At 29.6% G+C, this 15975-nt stretch overlaps 1 protein-coding gene and 2 long non-coding RNA genes across 7 annotated transcripts; 2 read left to right on the plus strand and 1 right to left on the minus strand.

Annotated features, from left to right (window-relative positions):
- Window positions 1–2536: 2536 nt before the first annotated feature.
- On the minus strand, window positions 2537–3304 carry LOC131604546 (uncharacterized). The gene is made up of 3 exons (XM_058876979.1): window positions 3185–3304; window positions 3016–3111; window positions 2537–2773 (listed from the first exon to the last, which is right to left on the minus strand). Exons 1-3 carry the CDS (start codon window positions 3302–3304, stop codon window positions 2537–2539), a joined length of 453 nt encoding a protein of 150 aa, XP_058732962.1.
- A 4958-nt stretch (window positions 3305–8262) lies between these two features.
- Window positions 8263–11005, plus strand: LOC131601591 (uncharacterized). 2 transcript variants are annotated; one of them, XR_009283728.1, is made up of 4 exons: window positions 8263–9170; window positions 9279–9390; window positions 9494–9633; window positions 9944–11005. It is a non-coding gene; the product is annotated as an uncharacterized LOC131601591 (long non-coding RNA). The 2 variants fall into 2 exon arrangements; XR_009283729.1 differs by lacking the exon at window positions 9279–9390 and having other exon boundaries at window positions 8269–9170.
- Window positions 11006–12556: 1551 nt separating this feature from the next.
- Window positions 12557–15548, plus strand: LOC131606534 (uncharacterized). Of its 4 annotated transcripts, none has more exons than XR_009284865.1 (3): window positions 12557–12728; window positions 12908–14834; window positions 14930–15548. It is a non-coding gene; the product is annotated as an uncharacterized LOC131606534 (long non-coding RNA). The 4 variants fall into 4 exon arrangements; XR_009284868.1 differs by having other exon boundaries at window positions 12908–14679; XR_009284866.1 differs by having other exon boundaries at window positions 12908–14514; window positions 14595–15548.
- Window positions 15549–15975: the final 427 nt, after the last annotated feature.

The raw sequence follows: 15975 nt of genomic DNA on the forward strand, positions 1-15975 counted from the left end.
TCTTGATTTTTTTTTTGTGTTTGGCCCTCAAGGCTGCCGCCTCTCTAAAACCAACCCCCTTTCCTTGAATCCCTTATGGTTTTATAGTATTCTGAATTAGGTCTTTTTTCTTCAAAATATTTTTTAGAGATCTTGCTCTTCAATGCCAAGATCTCCAATCCAATCTTGTTATCCTCCTATTCCTTTTGCACGGTTCTTCATCATGTGTATCAGAAAAGATTCACACATATAATCCTTTTTTATAAATCCAATTATTTCATACCTTTAATGATTTTTTCTTTTTGTCTATTTTAATAGCTTAATAATAACAATTAATAATAACAAAATGATAAAATAATAATAACATTAATATAACCTATTTTAATTAATAAATCCTAATAATAATCCTAAATGTTAACAATAATTAATTAGTAAAAATAAATGAAATTAATAATAATCAAAAAACAAATGTTAGTGAAATGAAATGTAATCCCAAAAAAATAGTAAAACCCTTGTCCCAATTGGGCCCAAGTGCTTGGGTCCCAAAATACCTGTTATCCACACCTCTATTCCAATTTATAGGAGAATGTTAAACCTCACGACCTTTAATTTAGTTCCCTTGCTAAATTACTTTATCGAAAATGATTGGGCAAGGTCTTTATCTAAAGCGGGAAAGGAGGTTATGGTTAAATCAGTGCTTCAGTCGATTCCAACTTATATTATGAGTATCTACTTGATTCCAGATGGTGTGGTGAATGATATTGAAAAAATGCTCAATTCGTTTTGGTGGGGGGAGGTCGTAATAACAAAGGTATAAGGTGGTTGGCTTGGGAGAGAATGACTATGATGAAGAAAGAAGGAGGTTTGGGATTTCGGGATTTCAAAGCTTTCAATATGGCTATGGTGGCAAAACAAGGCTGGATTTTTTTGACGAAGCCCAATTCTCTGGTATCTAGACTCTTCAAAGCAAGGTATTTTCCTCACTCATCTTACCTAGATTCAAAGGTTGGCAACAATCCGAGCTTTGTTTGGCGTAGTTTGTGAAAAGCTAGGGAGGTGTTAAAGGTGGGAAGTAGGTGGAGTATAGGGGATGGTAATAGTATAAAGGTTATGCATGATCCTTGGCTTCGGGAGAAAAGGAGTCGGTGGGTTAGAGGGCCACAAAACCAAGAAGTGTATGAACTCTATGTTAAGGATCTTCTTCTACCTAACGCAAAGCAATGGGATGTGGGGATGGTGAATAATCTTTTTGATCATGAGGGGGCTGAATCTATTCTTAAAGTACCTTTGGTGGAGGAGGTAACGGAGGATAGGTTGGTGTAGCAAGAGGAGCAAAATGGTGAATACAGTGTGAAATCGGGTTATAGAATTTGGAGGGAGAAGCAAAGTAGTTCTCGGTATCTTGGGGTGGAGGGTAATTGGAAGAACTTGTGGAGCATATCTGCTCCTTCTAGAGCGAAACATCTTTTATGGCGTATTTGTAGAGGTTGCCTTCCTACTCGTACAAAATTGTAACAACACCATGTATTTTGTCCTTCTCTTTGTCCTTGGTGTGAAGTAGAGGACGAGGATGAGTGGCATATCTTTTTTGGTTGTAGTTCTACGGTTCAAAGTTGGCGGGCAGCAGGTTTGTCTTCTTTAATTGACACCCGTTTACATTCTTTTCATGATGTTAAGTCAATTATTTTTGACGTCTGTTGTCGTGAGGACCGTAGGAATGCGGGTAGATTTGCTGTCTTACTGGAGGCTCTTTGGAGAAGCCGAAATAATGTGGTGTGGCAAGATAGTCGTGAAGATGCAATAAGAATTGGGTTACAAGCCTATCATGTTTGGTATGATTGGTTTCAAGCCAAAGAGGAGTTGGTGTGTGATAATCATAATAATTCGGTAGTTTGGATTCCACCTATGGTTAATCGGGTGAAATGCAATGTTGATGCAGGTTTTAATCATGCTCTTGGATCTACTAATAGAGGTTGGTGCTTCAGGGATCATTTGGGAAGATTCATCAGTGCAGGTGCATCATGGGATGTGGGTTTCTTATCCGTCTTTGAAGCTGAAGCTATTGCGTTAAAGGAAGCCATCCAACATGCTATCTCTTCCCAAATTTCTCATGTGACCTTTGAAAGTGATTGTCAAGTGATTGTTAATGCTATCCATACTAAGCATGTCGGTTCCTCGGAATTTAGTTTTATCATTAAGTTTATTCGTAATTTGTTATGTTCTTTTCCGAACTTTGAGGTTAAGTTCATTAAGCGCCAAGCGAATTCGGTTGCCCATACGTTAACTAAGGCGGCCAATTCTTGGACTAGGCGTAGGATCTTTAATATGATACCTCCTTGTATTGAACAATGTTTGATAAATGAAATGTGTTGAGTTTGTTTCTGTCAAAAAAAACTAAGTTCGTTTGAACTTAGTCATCTATAAGAAGAAACTTTTATTAATTATCGTAGTATTAATATTTAATAATGCTCTTTATTATTGAACTTAGCTAACATTTTAAATGTATATAAAGTTAAATTTTAAATTTAATTATTATCTTTCAAAATGACTCTTAAATTTAACGAGAAATGTGTTCATTAAAATAATCACTTACATGATAGCCAGGAGAACTTCTTGAATACTGCTGAAAATCATCCGTTTGTAATCTTGAAGATAAATTAGTATTAATTTGATGAACTTTTCTCCTTTTGTAAATAGGAACTTTTCCCGCTAAACATTTATCCGCATTTCCATCCATAATTTTACTATAAGAGAGACTACTTTGTATGACGTTCTTTGCAAAGGTGGGATAAAGCTACATAAATTATCATAAAGAGGAAATAAAACAAGGTTCATTAAACAATAAAACATAATTGAAGTTGAAATTCTTTACAAACGAGTACTAATTAAACTAATCTTGAATGAATATTTTAGATTTGAAATTTGAAATAGCTACAATTATATATCTTTCTCTTATACTTCATCAAATAACAATTATTTTTAACATCGCCATTAACTAAGATAGTTAATCTTATAAATTGTTCAACTCTACCATACCTGAATTTTGTGATTTTTTAGTAAAGGGTGTTGTAGAGCAGGTTGCTCGTAGATATCAACACAGTAAAAATCTCTGTCCACTTGATGCTGAATTTTCTAAACCAAAATTACAACCAATTAAATCATATGTACAAAAAAAAAAAAAAAGAGAGAACAATAGATCACATACCCTAAGGTTATTAGATCGAGTGAAATGATTTTCCCCTTCTAATAAAGTATTGCTTCTAGCATCAATTTTGCAATATGTTAGGCTCAAACAAACAACTATAAAGACCATTAAATCCATCATGTTTTCTAAATACCTTGAAGAATATGTAATCCATGTAAGTGTATATATATGTATACTAAAATTGAAAGTTATAATATAATATTATAAAAATAAATTTTAAAAATATTATTATTATTATTATTATTATTATTATTATTATTAAACATAGTAAAAAAAACACTTGTAAATTCTATAAGAGAAAAAAACAGGCTCATATTAAATGACAAATAAAAAGGTACTTTAACTTAATGCATTTAAGATTATTAAATGCATTCAATAAGTTTGACTGTATGTACTTACAGACGACACTGTTCATGTACGACCGAATACTATTCATGTACGGGCGTTTATTTTTAATACATGGACGTGCATTAACTAAGTATTTACACTGCATTAACCAATTTTGATGACTGCTAAAAAATATTTTTAATACCGGGATGTTGCATTAACCATCTTTATTACTGAATTAACTAAGTTTGCACACTGCATTAACCAAGTTTGGTAACTGCTAAAAATTATTTTTAATACCTGGATGTTGCATTAACCAACTTCATTACTGCATTAACCAAATTTAATGACTATTGTAAAATACTGCTGGGTGTAAGTATTGTTGTAACAATTGGGTGTATGAATAGCATTACTATATATATATATATATATATATATATATATATATATATATATATATATATATATATATATATATATATATATATATATATATATATATATATATATATATATATATATATATATCATATGAGAATCCCTTTTTTATAGGAGAATGTGAGAATGAATCTGAATCATTGGATTTTAAAATGAATGGTGGAGATTATGTGAGAATCTTTTTTTCTCTCTCTCACTACTAGAAATACTCGTATTACCTGCGGAATTTCCTGCGAAAACTATTCCGCAGGTATACTTGCGGATTTTCCTGGCACTTTATTAAATAAAATAAATTTCCTGCGGATTCAGAGTTGGCAGCAAATTCCGCAGGAAGACCTGCGGATTTTACTGCGGAAAATGTATTTTAAACCAAATATCTAACAAAAATATAAAATCCGCAGGTAATTTCGCAGGAAACTTTCCTGCGGATCTTCCTGCGATTATCAACTTTTATTAACACCACGCTGTAATACAAAATTCGCAGGTAATTCCGCAGGAAAATTTCCTGCGAAATTACCTGCAGATTTGACATTTCATTATTTAAATATATAAAAAAATTTAATCATTAGATTTTCTATTTTATTAATTATATTTATGGTGTTTTATATTTAGTTTAATTTTAATTTCCAATCTTAATTTTTTCAATGTTATTAATTATTTTTATAATGTATTTTAGTTAATTTTTAATAAAATAAATAAATGGTATGCAAATTTTAAATTATAATGTATTTTAGTTAATTACATTTATGTTGTTTTTATATTTAGTTTAATTTTAATTTTTAGTCTTAATTTTTCAATGTTATTAATTATTTTTATAATGTATTTTAGTTAATTTTTAATAAAATAAATAAATGGTGAATAAATTTTTTGTATATTTGTATGATTCTTTATTGTTTTTCCTAATGCTTATATCAAAAATTTAATAAAATTTTAATGATTAATTATATATACTGGTTCAGATCTTCCATCATTAAAAAAAAGATGGAAGGGAGATAAAAAAAGATTCACACATAATCTCCACCATTTATTTTAAAATCTACTGATTCAGATTCATTCTCATATAAAAAAGATATTCTCGTATGATATGCTATATATATATATATATATATATATATATATATATATATATATATATATATATATATATATATATATATATATATATATATATATATATTAAATGCAAGCTATTGAAAAATTATGTTTGTTTGATATGCAACCACTTGACCATTTTTAAAAATGTGTAACTTTTAAAATTGATATTTAAATTGAAAAATTATGTTCGTTTGATATGCAATCACCGACAAACTTTAAAAAATGTGTAACTTTTTGATATTTATACTATTTCTAACTTAATCATAGTTTTATTGATTTATACTATTTTTTGTATGCACATTATCAAATAATCAAATTTGTTTGGTGTAAAATTATGGTCCAAGGAAAGTTTAAATATTAAAAGGGACGTTTGACCGAATTATATACATCAACATGCATGTATTTGATAAATAATGCAAAAAAAAAAAATCATTAGAGATTTATGGCTCCTTTGCTTTGGGCTTTGGCTTTCTTTAAAAATGAATTTTATAATGTAAGATTATTTTGTTGAAAATTTTTTGCATAGATTTTTAAAAAATAATTTAAATATTTACTCTTAAGATGTTATTTTTAGGTATTTTATCATTTTGTTATAATTTTATTTTTTTATTATCAAAATTTTAAAAATCACTTAAAATTGAAATTATTTTAAATAGTTTTTTTTAATAAAAATTATTTTTGAGATACATTTTTAAAAAAAATTATGATTTTAACCATATTTTAATATTTAATAATGTATGTTTATGTTATATAATGTTAAAATATAATTTATATAAAAATTAATAGTATTTTGAAAAACATATTTCTAAAATCTATTTTTAAGAATAAAAAAAAAAATGAAACCTAAGCTTAAGAAGCACGTATCTAGATTGATGATGGTGTATTGAGGCTTGGGTTTTTGTCCTCGATCCTCTTAGATATGTTGGTACGCTAGATCTTTGATTTCCTAATCATCTACTATCTACTATCTACTATCTATTCATTAATAATAGATTGACCAAATTGCCTAAATTACCCTTTCACCAAAATTTATTTGCACTAATAAAAGGTCATTTTTGTAACTAACAAATTAAGTATTCACTCTTTCAACTTTATTGAATGAATGCCCCAAGTGTTAGCTTTTTATTGGTCCGAATTAAATAACATTCTCCCTACAACTTTATTGCATGAATGATGACATCACATGTAAGTCATGGATGATGGAAGTCATATTTAAATTTCTTTTACATTTCATTTTCCCACACTTTCTTACTTTCATTTTAATTTTTCTTAATTTATTTATTATCACAAAAAATATTAATAGTCTATTTTTAAATTTTAATCTTACTAAAAATTTCAAATTTCTTTCACATTTCATTTTCCATACTTTCATTTTAATTTTTCTACATTTATCTATTATCGCAAAAAATATTAATAATCGATCATTTAATTATTATTCCCAAAAATTTTTAATTATTTCACGGGCCACTATCAACTCAATATTTAATTTTTTTAATCGATCATTACACATTTTCTCTATCTTAATTAAAAATTCAAATTTCTCTCACATTTTTTCACACTTTCTTACTTTCATTTTAATTTTTTTCTCTATTTATTTATTTATTTATTATCTCACGGGTCACTATCAACATAATGTCTATTTTATTTTAATCAATCATTGTCTTTATTTGAGAGATAATATCTTTATTTTTATTTTTTTCTCCATCTCACGATTTTTTATCATTATTTAATACAATTAAATTTCCATGATTATTGTTTATTTTACATTTGTTTTTAAATATATTTTATATCGCATCAAATTATTTTTTTATTTCACGGGTCATTAAATTTCAAATTTCTTTCACATTTCATTTTTCCATACTTTCATTTTAATTTTTCTACATTTATCTATTATCGCAAAAAATATTAATAATCGATCATTTAATTATTATTCCCAAAAATATTTAATTATTTCACGGGCCACTATCAACTCAATATTTAATTTTTTTTAATCGATCATTACACATTTTCTCTATCTTAATTAAAATTTCAAATTTCTCTCACATTTTTTCACACTTTCTTACTTTCATTTTAATTTTTTTCTCTATTTATTTATTTATTATCTCACGGGTCACTATCAACATAATGTCTATTTTATTTTAATCAATCATTGTCTTTATTTGAGAGATAATATCTTTATTTTTATTTTTTTCTCCATCTCACGATTTTTTATCATTATTTAATACAATTAAATTTTCATGATTATTGTTTATTTTACATTTGTTTTTAAATATATTTTATATCGCATCAAATTATTTTTTTATTTCACGGGTCATTATCAACATAGTAGCTATTTTATTTTAATCAACAATTACTATTAATTGAGAGATAATTTTTATTTTTAAATGTTAATATTTCATTTTTATTATCTCCATCTTATAGTATTTTTTATATGATTATTTAATATAATTGAATTTATATGATCATTTTTCATTTATAACTAAACCATAGTGATCTATAACATTTTCTTTTAATTGTTGTTGGACCGTCAATTATTAAATTACCAGACCCAATTTTGCTATTGTGTTCTTAACCTATCTTAAACATTTTTTTGTGGATCATTGTTTTCTATATAATTATTGTTAAATTTACAATTAAGTAAATTATTTCATATTTTTCATTTATATTTAAAATTTTACATTTGCATTTGTTAAAATTTTATTTTTTTTCTCCAACTCACATGTCCTTTTTTATATGGTCATTTATTAGACACAAAATTAGCACATGAATACGATAATAATGTTTAATCTTAAGGGCCACTTTCAATACAATGCCTATTTTATTTTAAACAATAATAACTTTTATTTGAAAACTAAAGTATTTATTTTCAAATTTCAAAACGATTCCTATGGATATTCGGTTTTCAAAGAATTGGGAATAGTAAAACAATTCCTTTTAATTATGCATATTGCTTATAATTCCTTTTATTTATATTATTTATATCATTACAAAAATACTACACCAGAAAAAAAAATCACCCGTGCGGAAGCACGGGTCTCTGACTAGTTCATAATAAAAAAGCAAAATAAGTAAATGGACAAATCTGACATATGGCAAGCTCACATCAATTCTCTTCATTTTACAACTTTCTAAATATGGAAATAATTTATTTAAATAATATTTACTTATTATATTTATTATTTAAGTAGATGTGCCATTAAGATTTTTCACGTTCTCTATACTGATTTCACAGTCCTCAATGTATTGAGATAATGAAAGGTTATTTTCAAATTTGAAATTGATTAGTTTATTGGTTTTCCTAATTACATCTCCAAGTTTAATATCTTACTGAAAAAACGTTCTCTGCTTGCTATCACCACTACCGCTCCACTATGTGTAAACTGCAGCTAGAGTTTGCGCTTTGTCTTCGCCTTCGTTCTCACTGATTTCTTCAATCGCTGTCCCTCTCCATAGCTTCAGATCCACCACACCCATTGAGAAAAATTAACCAGCTACGTTCAATCTTCGTTGTTTCTGTGAACATTGTTTATTCGTGATTTTGAGAAGAATTCATTTTTGATTTTGGAAAACCCTTGCTTTCCCATTAACTGATTTTGTTTAGGGTTTGAATCGTTTATCAATTTTTCCCTGAAAACCAACAACCATAATAACTAGGGTTTTTAACGCACCTATATTCTTCCTTTTCAAACTTGATTTCGTTACACCATCCACTCTCACCGCAAGTTTGTTGTTTTCTTCACCTTCGTTCCATTTCTCTATCTATTCTGCTTTCGATTTAGTTAACTAACATTGTTTGATTCTCTTTGCTGTCATGGATGAAGTTATTCAAGAACATGGTGTTGTCATTTCAGATCCATCATAGATCGATGTCAAACTCTTCAATTGCTAGAGCTTTGATGATATCCAAGTTTATTTCAGATCCAACTTAATTTTTTGTTGTAATTTGTAATATATACTCTGGTGAAGTTTATAAATTTATGATTTTTGTTGGTTGTAATTTTGTTGTTTTTATTGTGTTAGCTCACTGATTTTTCGTTGAGTGACTATATTGCGACAACCAAAATTCCTTGCACTATGGGAGATACTCTATGAAGAGGTTTAGGAAATTGCAGAAATATACAACAAGGTTTATTTTTTCTCTCCTTGAGTCGAAGTTTCTACCTTTCATCCAATCACCTATATGTTTGAGTTTATTAATATATTGAAGCCTCTCTTATGATCTTCAAAATTACAGGGAAATAAGGTTAACTTCAACCTGCTGTTGAGTTCCTTCCTATGATAGATGATATGGATATTTGAGAAATACTACTACGAATCATTTTTTTAAATATATTCCTTTGTTATTGGTAATCACACAATTTTTGCTAAGTAGATAAGAAAATGAAGCATGATAAATGAGATAAATACAAGTTATCCTTCTTTCCTAACTGTGCTTATATTTTTGTGTAGGATCTATGTTGATTTCCCTGATGCTAAAAAATGAAAGAAGATTCTAAGAATCTTTCTTGCAAAACATAGTTTGTACTCTGATTTTTGAGTTTGACGAACTATCTAACTTGACCGAAGGATACGCTGGCAGTGATTTGAAGGTATATACTAGCAATATCATCTCACTGCATTTCGTTTTTAGATGGTATGGTATTTTGCTGAAATTGAGAATCAGTTTTTGTTTTTCAAGCTATTAGTTAGGTTGAAATTAATTCCTTTTTCGGTTATGTTGCCTTGGGTTATGTGTTTTGAGAGGGAAATTTATGGGTTTCGTTTACTTGGTTTGTTATGGATATTTTTGTGACTTTTATATTCTCTGTGAATTTCTATGTTGCTTTGGAGGATTTCATTAGGGGTAGTAAATAAATTGTGAATGAAGGTTGTTATTTTTTGTCTTCCATGTTGTTTCAGGCTATTCAGATTAATGTTTAGAAGCTGTGTTTTATGGATCGCTTATGAGGTTGGGTTTGGCTCGAATGTTTGAGAGAGTCTTAGACAAGATGTTTCAGTCTACCAAGGAGGTTTACTTCAAGGTTACTTGGCTTGTGTTCTAATTTGTGTCTAAGTCAAGGGATGCTAATCAACAAGGCAATAGATTTGGGCAGAGGGAAATTAAGGGCTTAAATGATGGGAACATATGATATTTAGATGTGCTTCATCAACAGTTTTATCATGTCGGTTTTTTATTGCGAATTCAGAAGTAGCTGCAATGTTACACGGGTTTATGTCACATACTTATGCAGTCACAGTTGGCCATCTCCACCATTATGTAGTTGTCGTGCCATTACACGTGTTAAATGTAATTGGGCCAATTTTGTTAAGGTTTTTTCGGAATTCTGACAGGATCTTGAACCATCAGTTGATTCGTAGAGACTAGAGACTGAGCTGGTAGGGGAGTTGGTTTGGCTGGTGAAGTTTATCTAATTTGTTTTTATTTTTTTGGCGCGGTGGATGGTATTTTCAGCTTACCGTATATCGGAGCGTCGTTTGCACCTGTGATCAAGTGTAGCTTGCGTTGAAATTTGGATTTTAATCATGTAGATGGATTTTAATTGATGCTTCTATTGCTGGTAAAGTTTCAGATTGTTCCTTATTCTTTATCCTGGGTAGCTGGTATTTAGCGCGCTATCGATCTTTTTCGCATCGGGTGTTTCTGCAGCGTATGTGCCTCTGATAGTTTTTTTAAGGAAGAATGCTTGCTGGTTGTGAGGCACAGTCGTCGCGGAGTATCAGGAATTTTGGTGTCGACGGTCGAGAGGTCTTTTAGATAGACGGTAATTAAATTGTTCTAAGTTGGTGTTTTTGGTCTATCATGCAGTGCTGGTCTGGTCTTTTGTTTCTGTCATGCAATGCTATTTTTCGTGTATACTATTGTTTTGGGGTAGTTTTCTCTATTGGCTTAGACGTTCTTCAAGTGGTGTTGTTTAATGGCCTTAAATTTTGGCACAATATTCATGTATGTTCTTTAGTGGATACTGATGTATGTTTGCACTACTTGGGCGCTGGTTATTTTAATGAATTGTTTCTTTGCTGATTCGAAAAAACAAACCACTTCATTCCATGTTCGGTTACGTAGAAATTTCCTTGCCTTTGAACTTTGTATGCCAATATAAGGGTGGCATAGATAGATAATGATGATATGTGAGAAACTTTCTTAGAATAAATCCAATTAGACTTTTGATTTGATTTTCATTTATATTTAATAAAAATGATTTGATTTAATTTTTTTCAATAAATTATAATTATTAACTTTTGATTTGATTTTCATTTATATTAAATAAAATGACTTAATTTGATTTTTGATTTGATTTGATATTCAATTAGACTTTGATGATTGAATAAGTTAATAGTGTAAAAGCAAACAATATAGAAAAAATTATTAATAAATAAATTCAAAGATATAAATGAAATTTAGATAATGACGAAATTTATATATTAGTAATTTAATAATTTTTTAACAATTTTTCTATTGGTTTATTAAGTTTGTCAATAAAATCATATTCCTATTATTATACCGATCAGCTTTTATAGCATTGTAGCCTACAATGTGTAGGTTCAATGAATATGGCAGAAAATCACATGGTTTATGTTTTAATTATTTATAGTAAAAATTTATTATCATAATTTGTCATTAATAGTTATAAAATTAATAATATTTGTCAAATTAAAATTGCAACTTAGAAATGTTTACATATTTATCTTATGTTTATAAAGAAGATGTAGAGTTTGTCTTAATTTATTTGAAATAAAATTGAAGTTATTAAATTTATTTTTAATGTCAAAACTTAGAGTCAAAAATATTAAGTGGAACTTATTTTAATTGAAATTAAAATTAATTTAATTATATTTAAGATGACTTATATAATTTTTTAAAATTTATGATAACTTATTAATATAAGTTAATTTTTTTTAATGAAGCCAAAAAATATTGTTTAAAAATTGATAAAAAAAGGGACTAATCCATGAGTAAATTAATTAATTGTTGAACTCAAATATCCATGAGTAATACTATGAATATGAATAGTTTAATTACAACACATAGATTTAAACTTTTAAACTTTAATTTTACATTTAATTTTAATTAATAATTTAAATAATTAATTAATGAGACGAGGAATCTCTTTTCTATGACAAAAAAATACAATAATTAATAAAAAATAATTACATTTATTTATTTTATTTTATTAAAAAGCAATGACCATAAATAAATAAATAGTAGGTATGTTAACTTTTTCTTCCATAATATTTTTAGTTTATTTTAAATATGTTAACTTTTTTTGTTACATCATAGATAATAATATTTCTAAAGGAGTATTTGGGCAAGTCTTACAAGTGGCGCAATTCTAGAGCCTTTGCTATTTATAATATTTCTATTTTTGGTAATATTACTATAAATATATATGTTATGTTATTTATTATATATTTTGTTTTTTTTAAGATTGAATCATTATAAAAAAATTAAGAGTTATAAATGTGATTTTCTGGATATAACCTTTTACTTCTTCTTTCTCGATGCAGCTTTTACTTCTCAATGCAACCTTTTACTGTTCCTCTTTCTCGATGCTTTGCTGCGCTCAAAATAAAAATATTCACTGCATCAATAAATTTTTTGCATCAATCTATGTCAATGGCTGTTCAATTCCTTCTCACTATTCTCTTCATATGCAAAACGAATCTGACATTCCACAGACCCTAGGTATACTTCCGCCTCCCTATTTTTCAATTGTCCACACTTTAACTCTTATATCTCTTTTTCTGAACCAATCGCTGCTTCAATCTTATGCTATATTCCTCTTCCTCTATTTTACGCTATATTCCTCTTCCTCTATTTTATTACATGGCTATGGAATTAATGAATCAAGCAACGAAATCCAGGTGATGCATCTTCCGATCTATGCTTCTACTTCCTCTGCTTTACATCTTCTTCTTCCTTCTACTATTGGTTCGTGCATTGAAGTTTGGATCGCTGAGGTCGATGCGGTTGGGGATGTGATTCAGCCTAGATTGTTGAGAGTTGTTGCTGCGAAGGTGAAGTTGAATCAATGTTGAAGATGGATTGAAATTTTGTAAGGGGCGATGGTGTCGCTAATGCTGTGAAGGCTGGAGAATCGCGAGTTGAAGGAGATGTTCGGTTTAAAACAAGGTGATGTATTTTGGAAACTTACTCCGCTCTGAGTTTAATGTTGTAGTGTTTGATTCTGTTTTACATGTGCTGTATGAAACGATGGATGAAATTGCCGAAAGAGATGTCGTAGTTATTCCAATTTTCTTGCGGGATTGGCTACGGTTTCAGTTGGAAGAAGGATATTATGGCTTTGATGATTATTGAATTCGATGAGGTATGATCTTCGGTGGAGATGTCATTCAGAGCCATTGAGATATTTGATGAGTAAAAGATAGTGTTGGTTTATCCTGCTTTACTTTGTTTCTTTGTTCTATTGTTGTGCTTGCCTCATCTAAATAATAACCCTAACATGGTGGAACAGAAGGATTTTGAAAACCTTATGAAATATCCACGTCGAATCTGACATGAGTCAACTGTAAGTGATGTTAATTCATGCTTCTATTGGATTACTGATTTATGGACATTTATTGCAATTCGATGGGACTATATAGAAAATAGTTGTGAAAGTATAGACTTTCAATAAAGAGGAACTAAACTGCAAATTTGTTTCAAGAATTTATTCCAATGGTTATATTTATGTCTTCACTCTAAGTTCTCGATGTTGCTAGAAAGGTTTGTTTTTCTTCTACGAAATTTACTCTTGCTGTTGTTCCTGCTTTATCCAAAGCTCACATATTTGTATAATATTTTAGCAAAATTCTTGTGATGTGTTTGGCTAATGGGATTTCAGTTTCATTTCCAAAGTTTTGATATTGGAGTTTATCAACTTTTTAGTTGACCATTCTGATCATGGGACTTGCTGCACTACTTTTGGATGAAGATGAATGTATTATATGAATAGTAATTTAAAATGGTTCAAGTCCTAATGCAAAAATTCTGATTTTTGTGCTAATATTTGAAACAGGCTTTGATTCTTGCAGATTCTTGTGGATTTTCCAGCGAGCTATTGGTGTATTTACGTAGCATCATCAGTTATTTTGCGGATTATTTTGTTCACGTAAAGCTAATTGATAGTCCATCTATCTTTTTATACCACAGGGTTTTACATGTTATTCCTCCAAATGAAGCAATTGATATAATTGAGGTTATACAATCAGCGTCAAATCCGACATTTGTATCATGGATAGGCGGGGCGGTATGTTGAATCATAATACAATCGTGCTTCACTTCATTAATTTCTTCACTTTGGTTATTAAGTGTTTTCACTGAGTAACTTTCTTAGTTCTTAAATTCCCTGCAGTACACTCATGATCTTATTTGTAGAATGAACTGTCATCACCAATATATTCCGTGGAAATTACTGGAGAATACACTGTATCATCCCTTTGATAGCTCCTGAGGTTTTCATGCATCTACTGTGTAGTTTCTTCAGCCACTTTTCTCGATACAATTAGACCATCATCATCTCAGGGCCCTGATAGAAGTTTGACTTTGCAGATTTTGAGATGATGCTGATATTGGAGAAACCAAGGCCTTAATATCATGTGCTCTCACAGAACTAGGCTTCGATATCACAATTGGAGTAGGTTGAACGGGAAAAGTTTGACTTTTCTCTATACCTTTGTTTTAAATTATAAAAGAAATATATTAAAGTATAGAAAGAAAGAGGTTGTGCACGCCCTTTCAGAGACCACCCTTGAAGGAAAAGAAAATCGACAATCAGGGTGTTCAAGACCAGTAAACTTCATTTTGTTTGAAGTTTTTTTTTTAACTCCAATAAACTTCGTTTTGTTTGCGTATTTTGATTCTCATTATTTTATTTGATATACTAGGTTATAAGACTCCGGAAGGCCAAAAACCTATTTCCATTGTCAGATCTACCGCTTCATTATTTTGTTTGTTTGTTTCTACATCCTGCAACCCCTTGCTGTTTGGAGGAGGGACTGCATTTTCTATATTTATCAGGTGCTTTGTGGATAACAGAGGAATAGAAAAGGAGCTTCACCGGATTTGTAAATGCTAAATTATTTATGTCATGTGGATTTTATGTTTTTCTTCCTCTAGATTGTGCTTCTGATCTTTGCTGTGATGATGGCATTTGCTATACAAATTTGTGTTGGAGATGTCACGAATCCGATAGACCCCGTCAATTGTTGCTCGGGTATTGAGCACTACTCCATGTATCACCTAGCTTTTTATCAGTGTTATTAATCGTGAATTGCATTAGATAATAGTTTGTTCAAATTCCATTTTCAATTCCGCAACCTCAACCAAAACCGCAACCACCACTTTAAGCTTCTTCTGCTCATGTTCTCTACATTGGTTTGTATCTTTCTCACCATGTAGATATAGTTGAAATCTCGATACTGAATTAAAGGGACATATAACGTCAATTTCCCAGTATGTAGTTTATGTTTATTTTCCGTTGTAATTATTGCAGTATTTATGTGATGACAGTTCAAAAATCATGGTTATGGGTTGAAGTTTTTGTCATACCCTAATTTTTGCCCCCCCTGAGATGACATATCTTCAGGATTTTTCATCAAGTCGAGGCAAGTATCCAGAACAGCCTAACATTCAATCAAGGGTGTTCAAAGACAAGAAAACTCAGGCAAAGGATCAATCAATAGAGGGATTAGTCTCTAATACAATCATAAGACTCAAAAGCCTCATTATTACACCTATGATTGATTAAGATACCCAGTCATCTAAGTACAGGATTACTCAGATCAACAGACTAGGGTTTGGAGCCTATCAAGGACTAAAATCAGGGATCACCTTTGGGAAACCCTAAAAAGCCCTAAGGGACCATTCAAAGACATCAATCATCTTCAAACAACTCATATGACAAGATCCACTGGACATTACACCTCAGTTC

Source organism: Vicia villosa, linkage group LG5 (genome assembly GCF_029867415.1).
Source record: "Vicia villosa cultivar HV-30 ecotype Madison, WI linkage group LG5, Vvil1.0, whole genome shotgun sequence".
Classification (NCBI taxonomy): domain Eukaryota; kingdom Viridiplantae; phylum Streptophyta; class Magnoliopsida; order Fabales; family Fabaceae; genus Vicia; species Vicia villosa.